Source organism: Microcebus murinus, chromosome 9 (assembly GCF_040939455.1).
Source record: "Microcebus murinus isolate Inina chromosome 9, M.murinus_Inina_mat1.0, whole genome shotgun sequence".
In the NCBI taxonomy this organism is placed as follows: domain Eukaryota; kingdom Metazoa; phylum Chordata; class Mammalia; order Primates; family Cheirogaleidae; genus Microcebus; species Microcebus murinus.
The window spans coordinates 80146035-80170293 of NC_134112.1; the positions used below are offsets into that span (position 1 = coordinate 80146035).

The 24259-nt window shown below is 40.6% G+C and overlaps 1 protein-coding gene across 1 annotated transcript in view; it reads left to right on the forward strand.

Annotated features, from left to right (window-relative positions):
- SND1 (staphylococcal nuclease and tudor domain containing 1) overlaps positions 1 to 24259 on the forward strand; it is a 425525-nt gene that overhangs the window by 66155 nt on the left and 335111 nt on the right. Inside the window, exon 10 of the mRNA XM_012789123.3 lies at positions 840 to 953. Within this exon, the coding sequence (XP_012644577.1) occupies positions 840 to 953 (114 nt within the window). The remainder of the gene's footprint in view (positions 1 to 839; positions 954 to 24259) is intronic.

The window sequence follows — 24259 nt, forward strand, 5'->3', positions numbered from 1 at the left end:
GAATTGTAGACTACTGGCTGTATTATGGGTTCTTGTTATAACCCTGATGTGGTATTCTCCTACTTTGAATGGAGTTTTATTATGTACACACTGGTGGAATGTTTTAATAACTTTCATAGAGGAATATTTGTGCTTTTGCCCTTCAAACAGATATCCTTGTAAGTCACCCCAGACTGGAAGTTAATCTTTTTTAGCTGAAAGTGGGGCCCAGTGTTACTGAATTTGGGTTCCAAAGCAAAGATGTCTATAGTAGTGCTCCAAAAAGGTGGCTTTCAGAGTACCTGAGGTAATATTTTAGTAATTTAATGTTCCTGCCTGTGAGATTAACAGCTGAGCATCTCCTTTCCTGTGCTGAGATGACAATTCTTTTTGCCCTTCACTTGCCTTTGATTTTTCCTGTCTCTACTAGGGCATCCTATTTTGGTTCTTTCTCATCTAGTGCTGGTATCTTCTTTTAATCCAACCCTTGCCTTTTTTCCTGGGTTCACATTGAGATTTTGATTTTAGTCTACTGTTTCAAGGAAAATCTTTAATAACATGTAGAGACTGGATTTCCAGTTCTTAAGCTTTGTAGTTAACCACATGTCTTGGTCAGGGCAAAAGGTGAAAGATTGACCACTTTTATGAATGACACAGATTTCATCTCACTGAGGAATCATAATAAGGTGTCTCGGAACTGGCAATCATAGCATAGTTTTCTCTGACATTTTTGCATCGTGAAGGATATTATTGTATGTGCCTCAGATGGCTGTTGATTTCACTCTGTACCTGTGACTGTGGTAGGCATGTGTTAGGGGACTTCGAAGCAGGTTTAAGCATTTTTGCCTTCTTGCTCACAGGTGATGCAGGTTCTGAATGCTGATGCCATTGTTGTGAAGCTGAACTCCGGAGACTACAAGACAATCCACCTGTCTAGCATCCGACCACCTAGACTGGAGGGGGAGAACACTCAGGTGAGAACAGGGAGGCAGCCGAGCCTCTTTGCAAAAGCCAAAGGGAAGGAGCTGGAGAAATTAGTTAAATATGCTACACACAGGCGAGAATACAAAAGAACAAGTATTTCAAATCTCTTGAGTATTATTTTCTAATATTTGTAGCCTGGCTGGCAGGTCTCAATGTCTTGTGAACCACACTCACTGCTCTGCTCCATTTCAGATGGGCACTGTTGGCTCTTCTCCCTAGGGATCTTTAGAGCAGTTTAGAGTTGGGATATGTGAGATGGTGGGTGAGTTTTATTTATTACCAAGGTCTTATTTCTCTATAAATAAGTAAAGAAAGGAGAAGGTCTGTATCTCACATACTTGGTTAACAGGGTCTGTTTCTGCTGATCATTTTGATTTGATAGTTTCTTATGTTTTTGCTCTAGGAAGAAAGGAATCTTGGTGTATATGTTAACTAGAGTCACCTACTCATCTTTTGCAGGTGGTAACTATAATTGTTACTTACACTTTTGTGTGCTATTTTTTGGTTTTTTTGCAGAATAGTACACTGTATCAACTTGGGTGTATTAATTTTGAGAAATTATGCTTTGGATGAAAACTCTGATAGGAATTGGTATTCAGCATGTAGATAAACAGGTTTTTTGTTTTGAATTTTGTGGTGGTTTTCTTTCTATCTTTATGAGTTATGAGAGATTGGGAACAGGAATTGATGTTGAACTTCTTGGAGGTTTGGTTATGTCTTGTTTTATAGACATCTTTTTCTCTTCTATTTTTGCCTTGTGATAACTAAAGTGTCTAACAGTGTTGACTAGTTATGGAAGTAGGTCCTCACTAGAGCCAGTTAGTGCCAAAGGAGTGTTTGGACAGTTTTCAGGAATTTAAATATTTTGGTTGAAGTTAGTGCTATGTACCGTCTACTTTTTTTTTTTTTTTTTTTTTTAAAGAGACAAGATTTTGCTATTTTGCCCAAGCTGGAGCATAGTACCTATACACAGGTATGATCAGAATGTACTGCAGCCTTGAACTTGTGGATTCAAGAGATCCTCCAGCCTCAGCCTCCCAAGTAGCTGGTACTATAGGCATGTGCTACTGCACCAGGCTTATCTACCTTTTTTATTTTATTCCTTTTGTAGTTCTCAAGATGTGAAATTTGCTTTTCTGATGTTTTGCACGTATACATATCTTGGTACATTCACAAGTTGAAATTCATGTTCTGTTTTCATTTGTGTGAGAGTTTATAGACAAGCCCGTAAGAGTAAAATAAAAATATCATGATTGTCTTTTGAATCAGATCATGCATAAAAAACTCATACTGGATGGGTGATTTGAATGTCTGGCCAATCAGTTTATTCTCTCCCTTTTTTCCCAATGGAGGAGGCAGTTTAATGCAGCAAACAATATTGTGGAGGGGTTGAGAATTTAAATGCATGAGAGCCTAGAAATGCCAAAATAAGGTTCTCTCAGTAACTGTAGCTCTGCCTCATTGCACAGAGTAAATACACATCTCCAATTTTATCAGTATTGGGAGTAGTCCACACTTCTGCATCTGTGCCATACAGTTGGAATTAAGGTTCCCACAGCAACTACAACTTTGAAATTCTTGAACGTTAATTTTTGTGCCTGCATCATCAGCCACAGCATTATGTTAATATAGACTATGTAGCTGAATTTTAAGCAGTTTTTAGGGGGGTGTTATAGCTTAGGTAGGATAAAAGCAGGTTTTCTGCAGTAAGAGCTAACCTACTACTGAGTATTTTTGGTTTTTCCAGGATCCTTTGGAACTCCTCAGTGGGTAAAACATGCAATTCTTTTAGCCTAATGGCTGATGGGAAATTGTTGAAATATATTTCCTAGTTTAGGCCGGATCCTGATTTTAAAATTTCTTGTTTCTTACCAAAGTGTGTTACCTCTTTTTTCTTCTTTGTTGTTCACTCTTGAGCTCTTACTCCATTTTAAGAAAGTTCTAAGTAAGGCTTAGCTATAACAGTCTATAGCATATGGCTTGTGAGGGAAACGAGGAATGATTTCCATTATTTGTTCATTAAATTACTTTGGAAGAATTTACTGAGGGGCCACCTAGGAAACAGTATCATGTGCCTTGAATACAATGGTGGAGAATACACTGAAGAGAAGCCAGTTTGGGTACATCTTGAGTATTCAAGGACGAAACGTTAGCAGATGGGAGGAAGGGCTCCTAGGCTAGCACTGTCTAGTAGATAAGTAATGTGAGTCACTTAGATCAGCTGTATTTGTTATTTTAAATTTGCAAGTACGCTGGGTGCAGTGGCTCACGCCTGTAATCCTAGCTCTCTGGGAGGCCGAGGCGGGTGGATTGCTCGAGGTCAGGAGTTTGAAACCAGCCTGAGCAAGAGCGAGACCCCATCTCTACTATAAATAGAAACAAATTAATTGGCCAACTAATATATATAGAAAAAATTAGCCGGGCATGGTGGCGCATGCCTATAGTCCCAGCTACTCGGGAGGCTGAGGCAGAAGGATTGCTTGAGCCCAGGAGTTTGAGGTTGCTGTGAGCTAGGAAGATGCCATGGCACTCACTCTAGCCTGGGCAACAAAGTGAGACTGTCTCAAAAAAAAAAAAAAAATTTGCAAGTAGCTGCATTAAAAAACAAAAAAGAAACATTCATTTTAATGTTTTTCATTGACTTATTATATCCAAATTATTTCAACATTTTAATGAATATAAAAAATTAATGAGATGTTTTCCTTTTTTTTAGGTCTTTGAAATCTTGTATGTATTTTACACTTGTACCACATCTTAATTCATTCTAGCACATTTCAAGGACTCAATAGCCACACAAGGCGAGGGCTACTATTATGGACAACATAGCTCTGAATGGGGCAGTCATCATTGATAAATATTTGTTGGGTGCCTACTTTGCACCACAGGTCCTGTGCTGGGGACGCAACAGGGAGTGAACAGATACTGCCCTCTCTCTGCCCTAATGGAACTTTAAAGTCTAGTAGGGGAAATATACAGATAACTTCATTTATCCTAAGTGCTATGAAAGAAAACTTTAGAGTTTAGGAGAGTGTATAATCTTGGAAGGCTTCTTTGAGGAAGTGACATTTAAGGCCTAAATTTAAGGCCTGAAGGGTGATTAGGAGTTAGCTAGATGAAAAGTGGGAGAAAGACATTTCTGACACAGAGAGCAGCAATGACAAGAATTAGGAGTGAGTTTGGGGACTAGGGAATGGATGACCACTGTGAATGATGCGTGAGTGTTATGACACCTCTGTGATGGGGCCAGATCACACTGGCCCTGCGAACATCTCAGGATACTCATGACAGGAGAGAGAAAATGGAGCCTATGATGAACTGGAAGTGATTTTGTATTACTGGAATCGAGGGTAGTTATTAATAAATGCTAGGGAGTGGTAAGAAAATGGGCTTGAGAGTTAGGCAGGGGCCATGTGTTGAAGACTTATATGCCATGCTTTTTAAGTTTTATTTTGAGGAATTTTAAACTGGGGAATGGCATGTTTGGATTTAAGCACTCTTGTTTTTGGTGGTTTGCATTTACAAGATGTGAAAGTAATTTGCATTTATAAGAAGAGTATACTAGATAAAAATTGATTGTGGCAAGAAAGTGCTGGTGTTTCTTTTGGTGAGCCTCAGTTGACTGAGGACTGGGGGACAATGGTGTGCTGAATGAGAACTGTGGATGTTGCTCCACTAGTCCTTCTTTATCCTGGAGGAGTCAGAGTATCTGCCTCTCTTCTTAAAGAATTCTCCAGAATTCTTATGAAGAGTGCGAGAGTCTGCTCTATGCTTATTTTAAAGTTAATAGAGATTTACAACATGGGCGGAAGAATAAAAATCACCTGGGAATCCCAGTGTGGCTGTAACTATGTGTATAAAGACTGAGCAACTACATGTAAGTAAATCCCCTCAGAGTCTTGGGTTTCTGGTTTCCTTTACTGCATACCAACTATTTTTACAGTGATAGGGGGAGCCAGTTAAGCATTCAAGGTATATATGTTGGGGCCAGGACATATGGTACCTTTATGAGGTACCATAGTTTAGAGAGGGCTACTCCTTCCTCTAGGCAGCCTCATATCAGGGTATATGACTTCGCAAGCAGAAGAAGGCTGAATTTCAGCTCTTGTTTTCCCTTTGTCCCCTTGGGTAGGTACCCTTCTGCAAGGCACAGTGTGCACAAGAATGTATGCCTGCCCTAGTTAGAACAGGGCTGGCAGAATCTCCAAGGAAAACATCAAGGGCACATTTAGGAATTGTGGAATGGTCTTGTAGTTACAGAACCACAGAGTACAGAGGATTGTTTAGAGATGAAGGTATGTGATGGATGGATTGGGAGGGCCTTGAAAGAAACACTCAGTAGATTAGGACTCTCTAATTATGGGAATTTTTCTGAAGGTCAGTGGCTTTGAAATGAAGAAGATAATCTGATAGCTTGTTATATTGGAGCATTTTCTAAACCAAAGAACAAAGTGGGAGAGGATATGGATTCAGGAACTGGAAGAGTAGGTGAAGAAGGGATGTCTGTGGCCAGATGACAGGCAGAGATTTCTGCTGCGGGGCAGGGCTCCCTATGAGCTCTCAGATTAGGACCCCAGGGAACTTTCACTTCAAGGAAATTTAGAGAGAGTCTTTTAATGTTTTAATGTTTCTTTTCCTTTGAGACATCTATAAATTTGGGGAATAATAGGGCAAATTGGATTTTTCATTTTTGTACACAGAGACATGTCCATTTCTCTTAAATTATACAGGAAGATGAGATTTTGCTCTTGGCTAACTGTACACTTCCACTCTCCTTTTTTGGTTACTTTCTAGTTAGAGCCAGGGAAAGCGCTTGGACAAAACACCGTGAACAAAGGAACTGTTTTCACCCTAGACTTTCCAAAAATTACCCAGGAATTCATGGGTAGCCACTGCTCCTGGATTTTGGTTAGAGCTTGGTTTGTTACTGGCTAGTGTCAGCAGCAAGAGTTGTTATGTAGTAAAGGAAACTAGAAACCCAAGACTCCGAGAGGATGCCTGTTGCCCAGTCTTTTTTTTTTTTTTTTTTTGAGACAGAGTCTCGCTTTGTTGCCTAGGCTAGAGTGAGTGCTGTGGTGTCAGCCTAGCTCACAGCAACCTCAAACTCCTGGGCTCAAGCAATCCTTCTGCCTCAGCCTCCCAAGTAGCTGGGACTACAGGCATGCACCACCATGCCCGGCTAATTTTTTCTATATATATTAGTTGGCCAATTAATTTGTTTCTATTTATAGTAGAGATGGGGTCTCGCTCTTGCTCAGGCTAGTTTCGAACTCCTGCCCTTGAGCAATCTGCCTGCCTCAGGTTTCCAGAGAGCTAGGATTACAGGCGTGAGCCTCCTCGCCGGGCCTGTTGCCCAGTCTTTACACACATATAGTTATAGCCATGCTGGGATTCCCTGGTGATTTTTCCTCTTACAGCTTCTTTAATGGGGAGAGTTAAAAGCAGGGGCGTGTAATATTTCCCTCAGAAGGATTCCCATCAGCTGTGTCTGATGTTGATTGTGTTTCTGCAGCATCACTCTTCTGGATTAATCCAGTGTCAATTCTTAGGAGACTTTAACTTCTTTAGACTGAGCCAGTTTAGAAAACTGGCATGAGAACCTGACCATGTGTAAGGGTTTCTCTAAAGGTACAGTTTGTTTTATCCAGTTGTTTGCCATAAAGAAGTTAAGTGCTAAGTGTTGGAGAAAGGCTATGGGTTTTCTGAGCTGGTGCCTTAAAGGAGAAAACACATTGTGCAATCTCAGGACTTCCTAGAGAGCTCCAGGCTTTGATCTGAAACTGGAAAGCCGCTTGCTCTATTGCCCAGGGCTGCTGTGGGCTTTGTGTTACACTTAGAGTATTAATGACAAAGGAAACAGCCCCCAGGCTTCTGATGAAGGAGCTGACTTATTCCCCTATGTAGTCTGTTCTTGCAGTGCTATTGTAGTTGACTAAGAGAACCAGAAATGAAATTTACCTTGAAAACAGGTACATAATTTACCCAACCTCCAGGTGTTATGTGTATAAATTTGCTCTCAGTTACAGGGCCTTTTTCTCAAACTCCTGTCCAATAGCTTGTCTGTTTCTCCCTGTTTTCTGTTTCTGGACTGGACCCTCCCTCTCCCCCCCAGCTTAGTACTCCCAGGAAGTATGGAAACCCAAAGGTCCAAAGGTAGAGTCGAGTCTTTCTGCTTAGTGGGTAGTGTCCCCTTCTATCAACTTCTATTCATTTCCATCGCTCTGTCCTTGCAGCCTGTGCATTTATTTACCACATAAAGGTTCTTTCACCGCAAGGCCTCTAAATATTCAGACCTGGACACTAGAGAATCAGTTTTGTTAAAGCTGCAATCTGCCTAATCTCCCAGTGTCTTTGCTGCCTTTGTTTTGGGAATTGATCGCCCAGACCTGACCCACCTGGGTTTCCTGTACAGGCAGTTGATAGAGAGGAGCTGCAGTCAGGTACACTATTAATGATGCCCTGGATTCTTAAGGACTTTTTGTCAGAGGCAGAGTAGTGTGGGGTCCTGATAACTCCATTCCTTGTACAGGGCTCCAGGGTGCTTTGCCATTAAAAGTGGTTCTCGTATATGTACACCATGGAGTACTATTCAGCTCTAAGAAACAATGGTGATATAGCACACCTTATATTTTCCTGGTTAGAGCTGGAACCCATACTACTAAGTGAAGTATCCCAAGAATGGAAAAACAAGCACCAGATATATTCTCCAGCAAACTGGTATTAACTGAGTAGCACCTAAGTGGACACATAGGTGCTACAGTAATAGGGTATTGGGCAGGTGGAAGGGGGGCGGGTATATACATACATAGTGAGTGAGATGTGCACCATCTGGGGGATGGTCATGATGGAGACTCAGACTTTTGGGGGGAGGGGGGGAAATGGGCATTTATTGAAACCTTAAAATCTGTACCCCCATAATATACCAAAATAAAAAAAATAATTAAAAAAAAAAAAGTGGTCCTCAACCTGTTCCTTCCAGTTTAAGATTTCTGAAAGGAAGACAACTGGTCCCTCTAAATCCTCAAGCAGACTTTGCCAATGCTGAGGTGCATACCAACAGCACCCTGTGGGGTTGGAGTCCCTAAGTGAAGTGGGGGCAGGCCAATAAACCCACTGACTATGATCTTGCACCATGACTGGGAGCATAAGGCAAATAGCAAATTAGACAGGGACTACAGCCTAGCATTAAGGACCTTGGAGAAAATCAGAAGTTCTTTGAAATGGATATAGCATTTTACCAGTCTCCAATGGAGAGATTTTGGGACTGTCGCAATGAGATCAAAAGACTTAGAATATGTCAGAGGCAGGCAGAGGCATTCTGTACCAGTTTCAGATTTGTTTGATCTTGGCATTTTTGAGAAGAACACTTGAAATCTTCTTTGTTAGAAGACTGAAAAAAATTACTATTAGGAGACTATGGGTGGGTCTTAGTTCATCTATTTAAGATTCCAGGATGTATAGGTCCTGTTTTTTAAAGATTAATATCTAGTTACGCCACTTAAAACATTGCTGTGACCTGTTCCTTAGCTGGAGAAGTGGTTGGTTTGGCACCTGACTCCTTGTGTTGAGGTCAAGACATTTGATATTTGGGTAGATAGCAGAGTTTACTAAAATGTACATTCCACTCATCGCTCTCGGTGAATTTTAAACTGGAGAAGACAGCAGGTGCCTGTCTTATTGCTCTTTGATTTGCTTTCTTCTCTCTATTAGAAATTGTATTTTCTTTCATTTCCTTTAGTTATGTATTCCCTCCCCCATGATCTTGCCTATCTCCTTCAAATAATTTTTGTGGGACTTTAACAATCTCCTAGTGAATCTTGGTGGTTAATCCTTCCCTGAACCGTGTGCATTTACCTCTTTCAATCCATCTCTCTCTCTTTCTCTGTCTCTTCCCAGTTCCTTTAATCATCACTATCACATAGTTCTACACTTTCCATTTATCTAAATCTTCCTGGTGCTGGTATGTTCATATTTCTTGCTTCTTCTCAGTCCTGTGAGCTGCAGTAATTCTCTGCTTTTTCCAGAGTTGACAGCACTATCATAGTCACTGTCCTGTGAGCATTTAACATATTTGCTGTGCTGAGGTAACACTCTTGCTTGCCCTGGTTCTTGAAGGCCCCTTTAGGCCAGAGATGTCCGTAGGCACAGTCTTTCCCTTTTCCATAACATTTTGTACTATTTATTTATGTACATGCTGACTTTCCATTGTGAAGGCTAAACTCCGCTGAGGCTAGGATTGGCATCGTTTTCTCAGCTTCATTTCCCTTCTTTCTGAATCTGGTGGAGTGCTGTGAATATAGTAGGCATTTAATAAATGTTAAGACCTAATTCCATGTATTCCTTTTGAGTGGGCTTCATTTTTACCACCTCGCAACAACTGCTAACCTCCCTGACTGCTTCTGATAGCCATTCTGGCTTAAGCCAATGTGCTGGTGTATACTGGTGTCAGGAGGAGTTTTTGTAATCCTATTTTTTTCTGCTTCCTAATTGGATTGCTTATTTTGCTGCTGGCTAGGTCACACATGACTTAGTTTTCTGTAGGTACTTCCTCTCCCACTCCAGTTTTAATCTGGTTGTTGCCATTGGGTTGACTAGCCTGGCCTCTCTCTGTATGATGGTTTCCTCATAATGTGTATTCTATTAGCACAGTGCAGTCTGAGTTAAGTCTACCAGAGGGGTCAATTTCAGGATTTTAAGTGCTTTTGAAGATTGGTCCTCAATTGACATTCTTTCAACACCTCTAGTCTGATTCAGGCTTTTCTGAATATCTTCCTTTCATAGTAGTTCAGGTATCTTGATTCATTAAAGTTTTTAGCTGCACTTTTTACTGAGGGATATATATAGATATAGATATATTTATATTTTACTGTTGTCGACCTTGTTGGTTGTCAGATTATTTCTTTGCTTGGAACTAATTTTAAAATCAATTAGAGAGCTTTCCCTTCATCTTTCTCTCTTTATTTATGAGGTGCTGATTGCAGAGCTACCTACACTGTATTTAGATAAATTACTTTTTAAAAATTTTGCATAACATTTATATTCAAGGCAAGTTTAGTGCAGTCATCCAGTGCTTTGCATTTTTTGCAGTCCAGAGCTGTAGGTTTCATTCCTTGGTGGGCTAATTAGCTTTGCACTGGGAAAATTTTGTTCAGTTCAAAACACTAAACATTTAAGTTCTGCATGTACTATATAGGCACTATGGGTCTGGGTAATTTTTATGAGTAAGGTGTTTATAATTTTAGGAACCAAATCTCGAATCCTGACCAGTTTGTGTGTGTGTGTTTTGGTCACCAGGTGGCCTTTAGACTGGATGATGGATTAGGGATGAAGCAGCATCAGTTCATGCCAGTGTTTTAGCAAAGGCTTTTCAGAAATGAGACTAGAAGGGGAAGCTGAAGGACACAAATCCTTGTTGTTGCTTTTTTTTCCCCCTAGCAAATGATAGGCCTATTGCTTAGGCATATTTTTGATGTCACTTTTCATTTTAGACTTCCTTTGAAAATCTACAGTCAGTTCATAGGTTGTTCACATTTTATAGTCCTTAATCTCACCATCTACTGTGATATTTGTCTGTTTGGGGCTACAAATGCCTTTGCCTAGCTCAGTAGTATATTGGTGGCCACCATGGAGTATTACTGTTGCACAGTAGGATCTCTGTTCATTTTATCTGTTAAGACATTCCGGAAACTTTGTGTTCCTTACCTTTTCATTTCTCTGCTAGAAGCCACTTGATGTAATCTCCTTCATCCTTGTTTCACTTTATTGGGCACTTAGTGAGGCTAAGCAGAAATGTGTTTTCAGATACTGGTCCCCAGAATTTGGTTGCTTCTGCTGTCCTGCTGATTCTGGATAACCCACATGATGGATGTCTGTAGTTCCTAGTTTCTGCTTTAAATTATTTTTTCCTCTCCTGTGTTTTTTTCTCCTTCCCTACTCAGTTTGATTTTCTGGGTCAAGTAGATTTGTCATTTCTTCACATCTGTTGCTAGCTAACTGCCTAACACATAGTTGATACTCAGGTATTATATAATGTCTCATTGCATTCTCATTGGCCATCTTTCCTCATTGTTCATAATTTGGAGATGGGGGACATGAAGAGTATACTAATGCTTGACTTTCTGATCCTACCACTCTACCATTCCTAGGACATTTTCCTCATCATTACTTCACTTGCTCTTGTCTTTTGTAAGGTGGATTGCACTTAGGAGAAAGCCACATTTTTATTCATATTTAGCTGCCTTTAGCATCTGCTTCTCCAGCTGGAGGGGCTTGTTTTAGAAAGACTGGCGTGCAGAAGCTGGAGGTGGAGCTCTGCAGAGGGCTGCTGCTGGGCTGCCTGCCCAGGGCGGTCCTTCCCAACCTCCCGGCTCCCTCAGGCTCTGGCCTGAGGCCTGGTCCCTGAGGATGCAGTGCAGACTGTACTACCTGCCCTATTCTTGTTGGACCTTGTTTCCTCTGTGAAAGGAGTGTGAGCTAGTGCACTGTGTTCTGCATGGGAAATTTGGCAGACAGCTCCTTTTGCTGGTTTTGGCCATTGGTGCATCCAGGATTATTAGGGCAGTTTGTACTTTAAGAGGAAGGAGACTGGATGTCACTCAGAGCAACTTATTTATTTATTTCTATTTCTTATAAAAGGAAAAGAAATTATCCCAGCCTTTTGCTATTTCTTTCAGAGCGTAGTAAACCACCAGCTCAGCATTTTCCTCAAGAAAACGTCTAGGATTCCTCCCAGCCATTTGAGCCAGGCTCTGTCTTGCCTTCTCAGTTTGCTCTGTGATGCCCACTTCTTCCCTCTTCAAGTTTTTTGGATTCATCCTCCTTCCTCCACCCTTTCCCATTCCTCTTCTCCCAGAGAAGTGACTGATTCTTTCAGCCGAGACACTCCTGTTTGCATACCAAGTTACAGTTCTTCTGGAGGTTCATGGACTCAGTAGTGTCAGTCAGTGTTCAGGAAATGTAAGCTCCTCAATTGAGAAACCAGTAAATGGCTTCAGTTTGTAAAAGTGTTTGGGCCCCTTGTTATTAGATTTCCGTAAAATACAGCAGGTAGAGAATAGTCATTGGAGCTCTGCTGGAGAGATATGTCTCAATCCTAAAAGATACAAAGTAGTTCCAGGGTACCTGATATTGTAGATGGAACCTGACAAACTGGCAATTCAGTGTAATAAAATCCCATAGCCTTTCATCTCTCACCTGTACCACCCAACAAGCAATGAATTCTGAGGGCAGAAGCTGATGGTGTTTAATGTCTCTGTCTTCCCTCTCTGTCTGGGAATATAATTGAATGTGCTCAGGTGGGAACATGCTCTCTCTTTGCTCTTGTGCCCACCCCTGAGCTGGTAGATTTGGAGATTTGTGACCTGATTCTGGTCCCTTTTCTCCAAGCACATTGTCTTCCTCACCTCATGGTTTTCAAAAGTTTTCTTTGTTCATTTATTTGCTTTTGTGTTTTGGCTTGCAAATATTTCTGGCAGTGTCTGAATGGTAAGAGTATAGATATGAGCTCCTGCTACTTTAGTGTTCCATCTGGATTTTTTTGAATTACCTCCCCCATCCACACTGTGGTTCCTTCCATTTCCACCTGCTACCCTTCCTCCTGGAGTGCAGAGAGGGAGTTTGTAAACTTGGGTTTGAATGTGAGGTCATTTCTGGCCAATACAATTTGTTCATTCTCTTACTTGTTACTACAGACCTTACAAAGCAGCTCGTTGCTGTGCCTATATCCCCCTTGTTTTATGTTGCCCTTAAATCCTCTATGCTGTGTTTTGGATGCTACATGAGCCTGCAAATGAATGCTTGGTGTTGTGGAAGTGGACTGTTGCCCTTTAGCTATTTTGCTTTGGATTCAGCCAAAGACAGTGGCATCTTTAACCTGAATTCACTGCTTAAAACATGGGCAAAAACAAAACTGTATTGTTCTAGTTTTTTTGAGCAACCACATTAAAGCTGCTTATTAAATACAATTTTATGTTCTAGAAAACTACATTTGTATAGTTCAGACAAGATTAATATCCTTCTGTTCTTAGAAGTTACCTAAATTGATATCTTAATTGATAAAATCTCTAAATCTGTAGCTCGTAGGTGTTGATTTACAGAAGGCACCTTACTGATTGCAGTGGAGTTGCCTTTAAACAAGTGAGTGTGTGTAGCATCCTCATGGTGTGGCATAGTCTTCTCTTTCTGGCTTGTTTGCAATGTCAGTTTTCAACCTTGGTGTTTGTAACTAGTGCTGGAAAGTTTCAAAACTACAGCTGTGTAGAGACTGTAAGGTTTACTTCCTCGGTGCCTGTGTCAGGAAGCAGGCCATAGACAGTCACAGCTTCAAGATACTTTTTCTTGCTTCTTTTTCACTCCATCTTTCATTTCCATCTTTATCTTTCCCTCTCTTCCCTCCTCCTAGCTTGGTCCTCATTGTTACTATCTTGGGGTTAATCAGGATTAATATGAGGGAATGAGGAATGAAGAGATTGGATTGGTTTTATTTCCCTTATTTCTCCCTTTTTCTTAAATCTACATTAACTCTATCTTTTCTGCCTAATTGTAACCCTCTGCCATGGCTAATTCAGGGATGTAAAGTCCCTTGTGGTATTTGAGATAACTGATCTTAATGCAATAGGAGACTTAAAAATCTAAAGAAGCAGTTCTTGACTCTTTCCACATGCTTGTGTAGCTTTCAGCTTTGTGGTGCCACTGAGATGACTTGGGGTGCTGAAGCTGGGGAGTAGGTGTTCATTGTTATTTCTGACTGCTATTTGACCTTGGTGCATCTTTCTTTTACCTAGGTCCCCTTCCCTGCCAGGGAAATGATGCTCATATATATGGTTCTAAGGTATCCCCTGATGCAAAGTTCTGCAAGGGCAAATCATTTGATTGTTAACTATTAAATTCACTGCAAATCTGGCTGCCCAACATTGTTGCTTCTCATTTGCTACAAATGAGCTCCAAGCCTTCTGGGTTTACTAGGACTGCTCTGAGGACAAAGATTAAGTGGGTTTCTGTTGATGCCATGTATTTTGATTGCACAGCAGAGTTGCAGTGTGTATTCAGGGTCTGTCACTGACTACCACTGCCCTCCTCTCCATGGTTTCTCTCCCCCATTCTTTCCTCTAAGCCAGGCATTCTCAAACTATAGCCTGCGGACCACACGCAGGCCGCCTAGCACATTTATCCGGCCCTCTGGGTGTTTTTGCCTCCGCTGCTTATCCTGCTTAGCAGCCAACTCATCCCGAGCCCACAGTGTGCACTCTCCAACGGTCTAAAGGACAGTGAACTGGCCCCCTGTTTAAAAAGTTTGAGGACCCCTGCCCCTAGCTCAGAGACACAGGTGTATGCCCTGTTGGCTCTCACAGTGAAATCCACTTGAGCTTTTCCCCTAGAGTAGAGGCCAGATCAGTTTTTCACAAGATGTAGTTTTTATAACCGACTTGTGTTAAAATCTCTGATTGGAATGTTCATTTAATCACAATTGCCAGGTATTTCTATTGTACTTCAGCTTGAGAACCGCTGTTCTAGATTGTTGCTGTTAGCAGTGGAAGAGTAGGGGGTTACTAAAGCTCTCTCTTCAGGATGTTGTTCTCTGGCAATGCCATTTTTCCTTTTTGAGCCAGGCTTAGACGCGGTAATATTTCTGCTATTTCCTGTATAAGATTTCCCCACTCCAGGTCTCAGAGCCAGATGCTAAGCAGACATGTCCCTCTTAGCTTAGAACATCTCCTGAGGATTCTAGTGAAAGGAGATATGAGATTTCTGCCTGAAGAAATTTATCTGCTTCAGAGAACAGGGTTCTCCAGGGAATAGTAGAGTTTCTTAGGGTTTATAACTTACTATTTGAGCTGATGTTTAGGTGGGGCCTGTTATTTACAGTTTCAGGGTGAATTTGACTTCATATTGAAAAGGGAAAAGGTTTATGAAGTGGTGCCTTGTTAGATCCGGGGTCACACCTCATGTGCGATTATATTAGCTGAACTCGGTAAGGCAGAGAAAAGTGTACAAGTTAAGGAAGGTGCTTGCCTCCGGCGTGTGCAAGCAGTTCTCAAATGGTTGGAAGAAAATACAGGTGCTTTATGATACATACAGAGAAGCCAGGAGCCTGATAGCAATTCAGGACACAGCACAGCAAAATCTTTAAGCACCTTCTGAATTGTGACTGGCACACTAAAGTACACGGTACAGGTTTAGCGTTAGGGGATGACTCTGTTAAGACTGATGTGGAGGAGAGCTTCTCCTTTTTTTAAAGACTTTCCAGTAGTCTCCTGCTCAGTTCTTTTCAGGACTCAGCTCTGAGCTTCACAGGCTGAGAAATGGTGTATGTTAGACTGATTATCTGATTTATGTTAAATAAATACACAAAAATGTGATTTAAAAGTCAGTGTGTGATGTGAATTCCAGCTGCTAAACAGACCAGAATGTTTTGATGCGCCAAGGACATTCTCTTTCTTGTGGAGGAAGTGTGCTTATTATTTACAGAATTTGAGTAAAGGAAGTTGCTGAATACTGAGAAAGCCTGAGGTGCCCCTGAGTATCTGCATGGTCCAGGCAGAGTGTGAGGGTCTGGGCATGCACTATATTTTCTTTAATCTCCACAACCATCACTGTTAGAGGAAGAAACAGAGGCTTGGGAAGATTTGATAACTTGCTCAAGGTTCCTTCTCTGGTAAGTAGAGGAACCAGGATTCTAATCGCCTCCAAATGTGCCACATGGACTTGGGTGGGTGACCTTCTCCTGCTGTATTGGGTGGACTTTTCCTCGAGCTCCTGTCTTTTCAGAATTTCTGCTGTCTACCAGAAGCTATAGCTGATTGTTACTGTAACACATGCTTTCTTATTTCAACACATTTTTACAAATTAAAATATTTCCTGCAACCATTTTTGGAGGTACCATAATTTATTTCAAGAGGAAATCTAATTTATATTTCTAATGGGTATTTAACTGCAGATAAGTGAGTAACCTGTACCTCTTAAATAGTCTTATCTCCTGTGTGAAGTTTTCCTGGCAATAATCTCACTATTGAGAATAGTCAGCCAACCCTATGAAGGTATTAAATTCTCCCTCTTAAGTCTCAGTGCTAGTCACTTTTGTACAGCTTTTTGAGCCCTGTGAGCACCTGCTTCTAGATAGTTCATTATCAATTTAATTTTCAGTCATTATTTTTATACATTAACCCCAGTAGATAGATGGCTTATGTTTCTCTACCCTAGAAATTTTTTCCTGACTATAAATACCACATAATCATTTTATAGATTTGGGAAAATTTAAAGAAGAAAATATAAATTACTTACATCTCACCACCTAGAGGCAGCATCACAACTGTTGTTAATCTTGGCCTTTTCACCAGCTTCTCTGTTCATGTTTTGTAACCAAGCATTTCCCTTGGCCTTTACATAATTTTCTAAAACATGATTTTTAATGGCTATGTAGTTGTTAATGTGGACTTATCATAATTTAACCAGTTTCCACCTATTTTTGGATATATAAATTATTTACAATTTTTTGGATAATATCTTCATTCTTAAAGTGAAAATTTTCCTTGAAGTAGAAAGCATTAAAAGCTCCATTCAGATTGGAGGTAACTCTTAGATAAGTTGTGCTATAGTACAATGTGTGAAATTCTTACCACAGATACATGATCCCTAAGGAAGGGGCTGATATTTAGTCCCGCTGGCAGTACAGTCTCTAATCAGCTAATTCCTTATCTGTTTGTTATTTAGAGCAAGTTATGATCCAGGCCATTTGTGTTGCCAGAATGGCTCTTCCTCACCCCCCAATAGCTGAATGTGTCGCTTTTGAAATAAAGGGCGAAGCAAATGGGTAAATCTTCTCCTGGGGACCACTACTCTTTTCTTTTGTCCTGGCTGGGAGACTGTGAGACACTTTAATGGGGACACAAATGCTCCCATGGCAGCCTCGCGCATGCAGCCTGCAGTATTTACTTATTTCTTTACATGTGCTGTTCTGATATTTCCACAGTGCACTTTTGTGTGTTTGCACGATTACATTGCTGATTATTAAATTGCACCCTATTGTGATAAAAACAATCCCTCCCAAGTAAGTGTATGTAAAGCAATTGTATTTAATTGAAGTATAAGAACATAAGTGACCAGTAGATAATTAAAATCACTACTGCTAGTTTAAAGGAATATACCACATCCCCACCTTGAGGAGGAGGATGGTGTTAGTTCAAAGTTGGCAGGAAATGAGGGTTCTCCACAGCCATTCTGTCTACTGTGCATGAAATCTAAGCACTGACAACATTAGTCTTTGATCTCAAGAAGTGGTATGTACAGGGAATTAAGGCTCAAATTGTTGAGAGTGCTACAGGTTCAATATCCCTTATCTAAACTGGTTTAGAACCAGAAGTGTTTTAGATTTCAGATTTTTTTTTTGCATTTTGGAATGTTTGCATGTATTTACTGGGTAAGCATCCCTAATCTGAAAATCAGAAATGCTCCAGTGAGCATTTCTTTTGAGCATCATGTCAATCCTCAGAAGATTTTGGATTTTGGAGCATTTTGGATTTTCAAATTAGGGATAACTCAACCTGTAGAACCTAGCATCTCAAATATACCTTAAAGCAAGAAGGCATCCATTGACAAATGCAGACCCAGTACAGTGTACTGTTTGTGTTCCATGTCACTCAGCAGTTGAGCTGCTCACTCTTTACTGGCTTAGTGAGCAGATGATCAACCAATGATCTTAATAATCAAACCCAGAAGTTAGTATTAATATAATAACTCCTTATATGGTTAACGTTTGTATGACATAATTAGAAGATACTTTCAAACACTCAAATTTGCATTCTTTTCTCTGATTATATTTTGTGTGTCCTTTCTCTAGGCTATGGCCAGCCTCTACCCCCAGCCCCAAGGACTGGCACATTACTTACTCCTAGTGCATTCTCTCAGCCACTGGCAGTCTAGCTCTAGCCTTGCTGAAAGCTGTTTCTTTAAAGATCACCTGTTTATCTGGAAGAAGTCCATCAGCAGGAGGGGAGAGGGCTCCACATGAAAGTTGCCTGTATTTGCCTCTTTTTTACTTGGGTTTTTTTTGTTTTTAATCTCCCTTCCCTTCCTAGAGGATCATTTCTTCAGGTAAACATGCTCCAGGGTAGTAGGAGGAGGGATAAAAGCTGAGTTACTAGTTGCTGGTTCACTATAGGGGGTAACCCTGTATGACCCCAGGGGGTGGTCTCCTGTTGTTTTCTTCCTACCTTCCTGCCTCCATCTGCTGTACCTTCTCCCTGTTACATTCTTACTGGCTCTGGAGCTGGCTATAAAAGCCAGTAGAGGGCTTTGGAAGGGCACTTGGAGGGTTAGTTGTGTTTGATGCACAGGAAGTGTGAGTGGAGATATTTTAATTTGTGCACAGGTGTGTAGCTTGAAGCGACATTGGCTCCCTCTGGTTCAGTTCTGATGAAACAGAGCAGTGGGTTTATGCTGAAATGTGTCTGCAGTTTCAGGAAGGGAAAGAATAGGTTCAGGACTGGTGATCATTCAGCGATGTGCTGCGTCATTTGTGTGGGTCATTCCCCATAGTTCTGAAGAAGAAATTCGTATCTTGGTCATTTGAAAAAGTAATTTTAGCTCATAGACCCCTGTTCCACTTGAGTAACTTTTGGAACGTATAATATTTTACCTAAATCCCATTACATTTAGGCATTCTTTCTATATTGCCTTTACTGTCCTTTTACTGATTAGTGAAATATTTATGTGAACCCAGAAGCCTGATTTACTTATTTTATTGTCTTTTTTTAATAACTTGATTCTTCCTAGTGCTGGGTGCTTTCTGAGGCTCAGATAACCATCATGATTTCTTTGGTGATAATCTTCTGCCCTCCTCAAACCTGCATTCTCAGGGGACTAGTTGGCTCTACTAGCTTTAATAAGGCTCTGGCTGTTCTGTCCCCTGAGTGGGTAGAAATAAATCTACCCAGAATGCCCCCAGCAAGACAGTGTAGCTCATATTAGGGTATATGGCACAGCAGTGGATAAGACTCAGCATCCTGAGCCCCCGATTCCCAAGGACAGCCGTGGTGATTAATTTGCTGGCCAAGGTACTCTAGACATTCTCAAGCACCTGCCCCTGTCTGGACAAGAAATCATGCAGTTGCTGATGAGGATGGCCTCTGAGATGTTGTGCTGGTCATAGGTAACAGACCTTTTGGCCCAAATCTTGAAGCTGTGGTGGTAAAAGATTAGTCCCAGAGTCTCTTAGTGGAGAGATTCCCTTTGCACAAAGCTTGTTACCTTCACCCCCTTCTTTTTTTGCCAGCATAAAGCAGTTACACATTTTCTGCCGAATTTTCCCTTGCTAAGCCTGTACTCAGGTTGTTCTCCATGATTAAATTCACACTGCCTGCAAGGACAGATCTCAGGTGTTGTTGGAAGGTTTAGGGCAAAACAGGTTTCTGTACTCTCTCCTGCTTGCAGGGTAACTGGCTGCATTTGTTTGTAATTGACACATGCCTGGCTGTGAGTGTATGGGGTGTTATCTTTCTTTTATTCATCAAGCAGCTATTGAATGAATAAGGTTTAAAAAAAAAGTCACTTAGCAAGTAGCTTGGGTATTTTTTAGCATTTATTTTTATATGTGTTAATTTAGTATCATGAAATGAAAAGCACACACAACTTGGAACATAATAAAAGATTAATGAGAAACAAAGCCATGAACTCATCAGTGTCTCAACTCGACTAAATTAGAGCCCCAAAGAGTCACGGTAACTCATCTGTGTATACAGGAACAGAAACGATTATTGCTTGCTTTGGGTCTGACTCTGTAGCAACATGGCTCAATCAGCAGAGTAATGCAGAGGAAAAATGTTAAGCGTCAATGCTTTTAATACAGAGGTTCTAGACCCTTGGATGCACATCAGAAATCACCCAGGGAGCTCTTAATCAGCATACATGGTCCAGGTCTACTTAATCAGAATTTCTGCGGGGAGGGGTGCTCCTAAATGGCTTTTTTGTTTCTCCCTCCCCTCCTCCCCCAAGGCTATCAGATACTTCTGATGTGCAGCTAGGGTTGAGAACCACTTTTGTGTGTGTACTGGGTGGCTGTGGTAGAAGTGGAGATCTGGTGGGATGGATTCTGTGTGTGTGGGGGTTCTCATGATTGAAAGTGATGGCATCTAACCCAAATAAAATCTTGTAGATGCAGATGTTGTTTAGCCTGCCTTAAGACTTGAATGAAGTAATCATATTCTTTTACAGTTTGGAGAATTTTTACTTGTTCCATAATAAAGATGTCATCGGCACTCAATTTTTTAAATGATGAGTTTAAATATTTCCCATCTGGAAAGCTCTTCCCTTATAACGCATTATTACTTATCTGTCTCTTCTAGAAGTAGTGAGAGAAAATCATTAACTTTGTAATAGCATCTGACTTCTTTTTCCTGTCCTATGGTTTCAGCCGGTAGTTGCCTTAAAAGCCATAATGTGGCCTGATTTATGAAATTTTTATTCTGTCATACGTATACCTGTAACATAGGATACTTAGGTGAGTGTTTCATTCCTGGCTTCATTTGTCCTGTATATAGTTAACTCTCTCAAGACATAAAAACTAAAATGACTTTTAAATTTTAAATATGTTGTGTTGTTATTATTATTATTTGGCTTTCTCTTTTATAAGATGGATCCTTGAAATGCTCCTTTTCTCCTTTACCTGTTTATTTTATATTTGTTTGCTTGTTCTTTTGTTTTTTTAATGCTATTTATCTCTTACACCATTACCTTAAAGCTTTGAGCTTTGAGCTTCTGCAACTGTCATTCTTCCTGAGAGTCAGTAGGGTTAGTAACTCAGTGAGTATTTCACATTCTGAAAAGTCAAGAAACTTCTCTGTTGGAGAATTTCTTAGGAGAGTTATCCTTCTGGGTCCACTGGTCCCTACTCATCTTTTTTTTTTTTTTTTTTTCCTTGTAATGCTTTTTTATTTTTTAAATCTAGAATAAGAAGAACTTCTTTTTAATGCCTGTCATACTAACAGGGCAGAAAGTATGGGGGGGTGATGGTGGAGGGATTGTGGCAAGTCACCTGGAGATAGCTTAAAAACAAAATAAAAAATCAACCAATGCCCAGGCCTCAATGAGAATAATTAAACCAGATCTCTGAGCAAATTGCTATGCTATAGTGATTCTAGTTGTCAAACAGGATTGCTAGCATTACTTGACAGTGTGCTTCCCGACCAGCCCTTACTCCTTCTTCCTCACTCTTTGCTAAGGTTGCCCTCAACTATGTTGCTGTCTTGAGAGAGACTCAACATTGCACTTCTGCAGGTGTCTCTAAAAGGCCCACCTGTTAGAATGGAGCACAGTAGATACCTCTACTTCTTGAACTTTGCTTTTAATAGATGACAATACTGTGTGCTTATTTCTTTTGGGGTAGTTCATATCTCTTTAAAAATCTTATTATTAATTACCTGAGTGTTTCCCTAGAGTCATATAAGGGCTTCCTTGTTGTTAAATCTAATACCCTGAAGTTGCTGGGCTCTGTTATCTCGTTCTCAAGTTGAATGTTCTCCCTATGGGGTTGGATCAGTTTCAGGATGCCTTTCTGATAACCTGAGTAGTAAGATTTACCACTTAGTTTTTCTTAGCCAGAAAGTAAGTCTTGCAAGTACTTCAGAAATGTGTTCTTTCTAATCTTTGGTGAAGAGATCTACTTGATGGGCAGCTGGTGGTTGGTTGGGTGCGGGTAGTCTTAGAAGGATGTTATAATGTTAGCATTAGTATGTGAAAGTGGGTATGAAAGCTGGACTGATCCAAGGCAGAACCAATGAGTTGAGAGGACAGCATATGCCACCAAGATGTTTCTTTGGCTGATGCTTAAATTGCATCAAATTAAAGGGTATTTTTCATTCTTCATTGTGGTGTCACAAAAGGGCAGAATTAGTGTCATTTTCAGCAGTTTTGAGCTTCTGCAACTGTCATTCTTCCTGAGAGTCAGTAGGGTTAGTAACTCAGTGAGTATTTCACATTCTGAAAAGGCAAGAAACTTCTCTGTTGGAGAATTTCTTAGGAAGAGTTATCCTTCTGGGTCCACTGGTCCCTACTCATCTTTTTTTTCCTATAATGCTTTTTTACTTTTTAAATCTAGAATAAGAAGAACTTCTTTGTAATGCCTGTCATACTAACAGGGTAGAAAGTATTGGGGGTGATGGTGGAGGGATTGTGGCAAGCACCATGTACCTTTTCTTTTATGAAAGTGCTCCACAAAGAATGGGACATAGGAATGTTTTAAGTATCTAGTCATTTTCTAACAGCTTAGTGTATCAGTTGGTTTCTTAGTCCTTACTTTAGCACTGTATTGTGTTGGGGAAGAGGAGGGGTACAAAGGTATGGAAGATGAAGCCCCTGTTGTCTGGTAGTGGTAATAACTCAAGCACCTGTTAATTAAGGCAGCGTATGATACATGCCGAGAGGGACACAACCCAAATGGGGTGGGGTTTCAAAGGAGGGGGAAATCACCTTTGACTTGTACTTCACCACTTGGATTCTAGTGCTGTTCTTAGTTGTATCTCTTGTGAGGCAGAAGCCAAAGTATAGGGCATTCTGAGATTTATCACTGGGCAGAGTTGTGGAGGTAACATGTTAACTCCCTTTGCCCCCATTTTATCGTTGCTTTGGGAATTTTTGCCTCTGTTTTCTCCTTTTAAACCCTTTTATCATCCCTAATGTTGTAGAAGCCAACCTCAAATCCAAACAATCAAACTTAACTTTTTTTTTTTTTTTGAGACAGAGTCTCACTTTGTTGCCCAGGCTAGAGTGAGTGCCGTGGCGTCAGCCTGGCTCACAGCAACCTCAATCTCCGGGGCTCAGCGATCCTCCTGCCTCAGCCTCCCGAGTAGCTGGGACTACAGGCATGTGCCACCATGCCCGGCTAATTTTTTGTATATATATTTTTAGTTGGTCAATTAATTTATTTCTATTTTTGGTAGAGACGGGGTCTCGCTCAGGCTGGTTTCGAACTCCTGACCTTGAGCAATCTGCCTGCCTCGGCCTCCCAAAGTGCTAGGATTACAGGCGTGAGCCACCACGCCCGGCCTCAAACTTAACTTTTTGGTGGAGGTTGCTGGTGAGCTTGATACTAGGGATGGAGCTAAACCATAAACTGGTGCAAACCCTATGAACATGCAAGGTATTGGTCATTATATATGAATGTTTTAAATTTGAAGAGATTCCCTTGTAGTTTATAGGAACCTCCGTATGCAAGGTGTTTTCCCTTAAAACTTTGCTTCTTACCTAGACATTTTGTGAAGGCCACTCCTCAGGCAGCCCTTGTCATTCTCCTGAATGTCAGCAAGCATTTACTGTCACTGCTTTGATGTCAGGGAGGAAGGTGATGCTTTTACTTTCTAGCAAAATAGCCCCTGGCCTTTTGGTAGCACTACATTTAAAGGTCACTACCCTCTCTCTCCTTCTCTTGCCTCCTCTGTCCTCACTGTCATCTTTATAACCTGTCCCTTCTGAAAGCTGTTTTTGTGAAAAGCTTTGGAGCCATGTTTTAAAGAGACTGGTTTTAGTGAGTCTGAAGGTGCTAGTGTTGATGATGAGCTGGAGATGGTCACCTTGTTCCTTAGGAGGAAGTGCATGATTTATGGTTTCTGGCTGGTTTCTGTTGGAAGAAAGTAGTTGTGATTTTTGTGTTGTTGCTGTTAAAGAGTAATTTTTACTTGAACCATATATGCCTATCATTCTTGGATTATTTCACAGCATGAGCATAGTGTACTCTTGACTAGTTTTCTTGTTGAGATTTACTAGGGCAATCATGGTGGTTTTAATGGTAGAATTCTTACCTGCTGTTCGGGTCCCCTTTCACTTTGCAGGCCTTGCACCTGTCTTTTATCGATCAGCATGTAAATTGCACATAGACACAAATATTTTTCAAATGTGTAATGATACTAGTTCTAATGAAGAACCTAGACTTGCTGTAAAACCTCTTTTAAATTAATTTGTATGTGGTGATTCTTAATGATACTAGATTTTAATATATCTTTCATGATGGTGATTAAGTTGTAAGTTTAGTCAAACATCTGTTTATTTAGCAGAGTGATCATGAATATTCCCTTTGCAATTAACACTGATTTAGGCAAGATCTATATTTATAATTAATAGATATTGAAGGTGTGCTAAATATATTTAGGCTCTTGTTCTCCCCTATTTCTTCCATGTTCTTTTTGTTCATTTTGTCTTTTTTGGTGGATTTAAAGACCACCCCAAAGACCTCTGCTTATGTTTACTTCCCTTTGTATAAATACACTGTGATTTTTTTTTAAAAAACCAGTGTACTTTAGCCAAGGTTAGAGAT